Here is a 1,899-nt window from a genome sequence, read left to right as displayed (position 1 = left end):
CAAAAAAATTGTTTATCCATGTACCCATAATACTATGCAGTTTTTCTCTGCAGACAAACTGTGAGATCTCTTTTCAGGAGTAACAAAACACCATTTAAAATTATCATACTTCATTCCCCCCCTGCCCCCCACCATAAGCAAAAAAAGAGATGAAGAAAAATGACGTCATACCTGAACAAGTAACAAGCTGACCCTGGCCCTGTCGCTCGAGGTCAACCACCACCATGTCCACAATAGGGCCAAGGTTGTTGAAGGTCTGCATGATGACCACATACTGGCCAGAGGCATCAGCTTCTGTGTTTAGTTTGATCAGCTGTGAATCTCCCAGGCGAGATCCGACAAAGACCACACCATTATCAAGGTATGTCAGACATTCAGGGATGGATATTTCACCTACAAAAAAACAATAACACTTAGATCCCACACTTTATGAGAAGTGCAACCAAAGAAAATTAAGCTACATATTGGAATATAATACAATAACTGTAACAATAATATATATAATGATGACAGTGACATCTACAAACAAAACAGACCAATCTGAAATATGCAACACAAAGAATTGTTAGTCCATACCCAGCAATTCAACCTTGACTGTAGCCTCTGAGCGATCATCTGGCTTATCCAGCAGCAGCATGAAGAGACGGCCTGACAAATCTCCGAGGAGATATCTTGAACCATTGGAATCAACCTTCCCATAACAAACTATGGTGCTGGTCTGTTTAGAGAATGTTATGTTTTGTAGATAAATTAATCCTTTATACCTGAAGAACTGTATACAGTCACTAGAGCCAGGAACAACAGTTATGTTTTTGCTTCTCATGGTTTGAGGGATTAACCTTTTACATTTTTCAAAGAATACATTTCCCAATAAATTCCTATGCATAATTGTTTTACAATATCTTACATATATTACAAAAATATAGCACAAAATACAGAAATGTAACATGTCAACGATCCAGACGTAAAAAATTAAACTAACTCATCCAATAATTATTTTTTGGAAATCAGCAAAACTTAATTCCACATTATATATCATCCTGCCAAAGAATATGAACTGTCAGACAATATGAGAATATACAAGATACTTCAGCAGTAGGTATACCTTAATGAGAGCAGGGGCTACTGTCACATGTGAAGTCCCAGTGAGGTAAGTGATAATTTCCTGGCCAATAATGATTGCTCCGCCATATGGTTCTGGAACAGCAATGATTGTAGAGGCCTCAGTCTCTACATTATCCTGCTTCCAGGGCATCTGCAAATGAAGAAAAAATATTTTCATTCAATCCACATTGCAAACATTATGAATATATATATATATAGTTAAAAAAATTAATTAATCTAATTAAGTCCATCTTGAAAAGCTGTCAATATATATAATGTGTATTAATAATTTAACTGATTTTGTATGTCAAATATTTTTCTCTGATTTTTTCATCAACCATAGCATCTGCTCCATGTTACAAAAATCTATAGGCAACAATTAACTGGCTCTCAAAACATTCTTACCTTGGAGAATTCCTTTTCTTTGAGGGAAATTTCATGAGTCTTAATATGTCTCCCATGAGTGTCTTGATATATAACAATAATTGTGGGATTAGAACATCCATACAAGAACTCTATGTCTTGAATTTGAAGCTCATCAACTCTGAAATAGCAAATAATTGAAATTCAGAATATATTTACATATTATTAATGTTACAACTGTATTCAACCTTCCCCTACTAGATCCTGCACATCTCTGTACCATACAAATCATTAGAACATTAACTTTTTCCGTCACCTTTTATTGTCAATAATCAAAGTCAAATATCTTCATATAAATGGACAAATGGATATGTTTGCCTCAATGAGTATTAATGCATACTAAGTAGCAGGGTGATGCAGTAAGACAGCTGC

At 35.0% G+C, this 1,899-nt stretch overlaps 1 protein-coding gene across 1 annotated transcript in view; it reads right to left on the bottom strand.

Annotated features, from left to right (window-relative positions):
• The window catches only part of LOC119585819 (DNA damage-binding protein 1-like), a 22,933-nt gene that overhangs the window by 14,321 nt on the left and 6,713 nt on the right, over window positions 1-1,899 (bottom strand). Inside the window, exons 5-8 of the mRNA XM_037934545.1 lie at window positions 1,510-1,648; window positions 1,106-1,255; window positions 577-718; window positions 172-393 (exon numbers count right to left, since the gene is read on the bottom strand). Coding sequence (XP_037790473.1) covers window positions 172-393; window positions 577-718; window positions 1,106-1,255; window positions 1,510-1,648 — 653 coding nt within the window. The remainder of the gene's footprint in view (window positions 1-171; window positions 394-576; window positions 719-1,105; window positions 1,256-1,509; window positions 1,649-1,899) is intronic.

This window comes from Penaeus monodon, chromosome 20, assembly GCF_015228065.2.
Source record: "Penaeus monodon isolate SGIC_2016 chromosome 20, NSTDA_Pmon_1, whole genome shotgun sequence".
Lineage (NCBI taxonomy): Eukaryota > Metazoa > Arthropoda > Malacostraca > Decapoda > Penaeidae > Penaeus > Penaeus monodon.
This window is presented reverse-complemented; position numbering and strand designations above follow the sequence as displayed.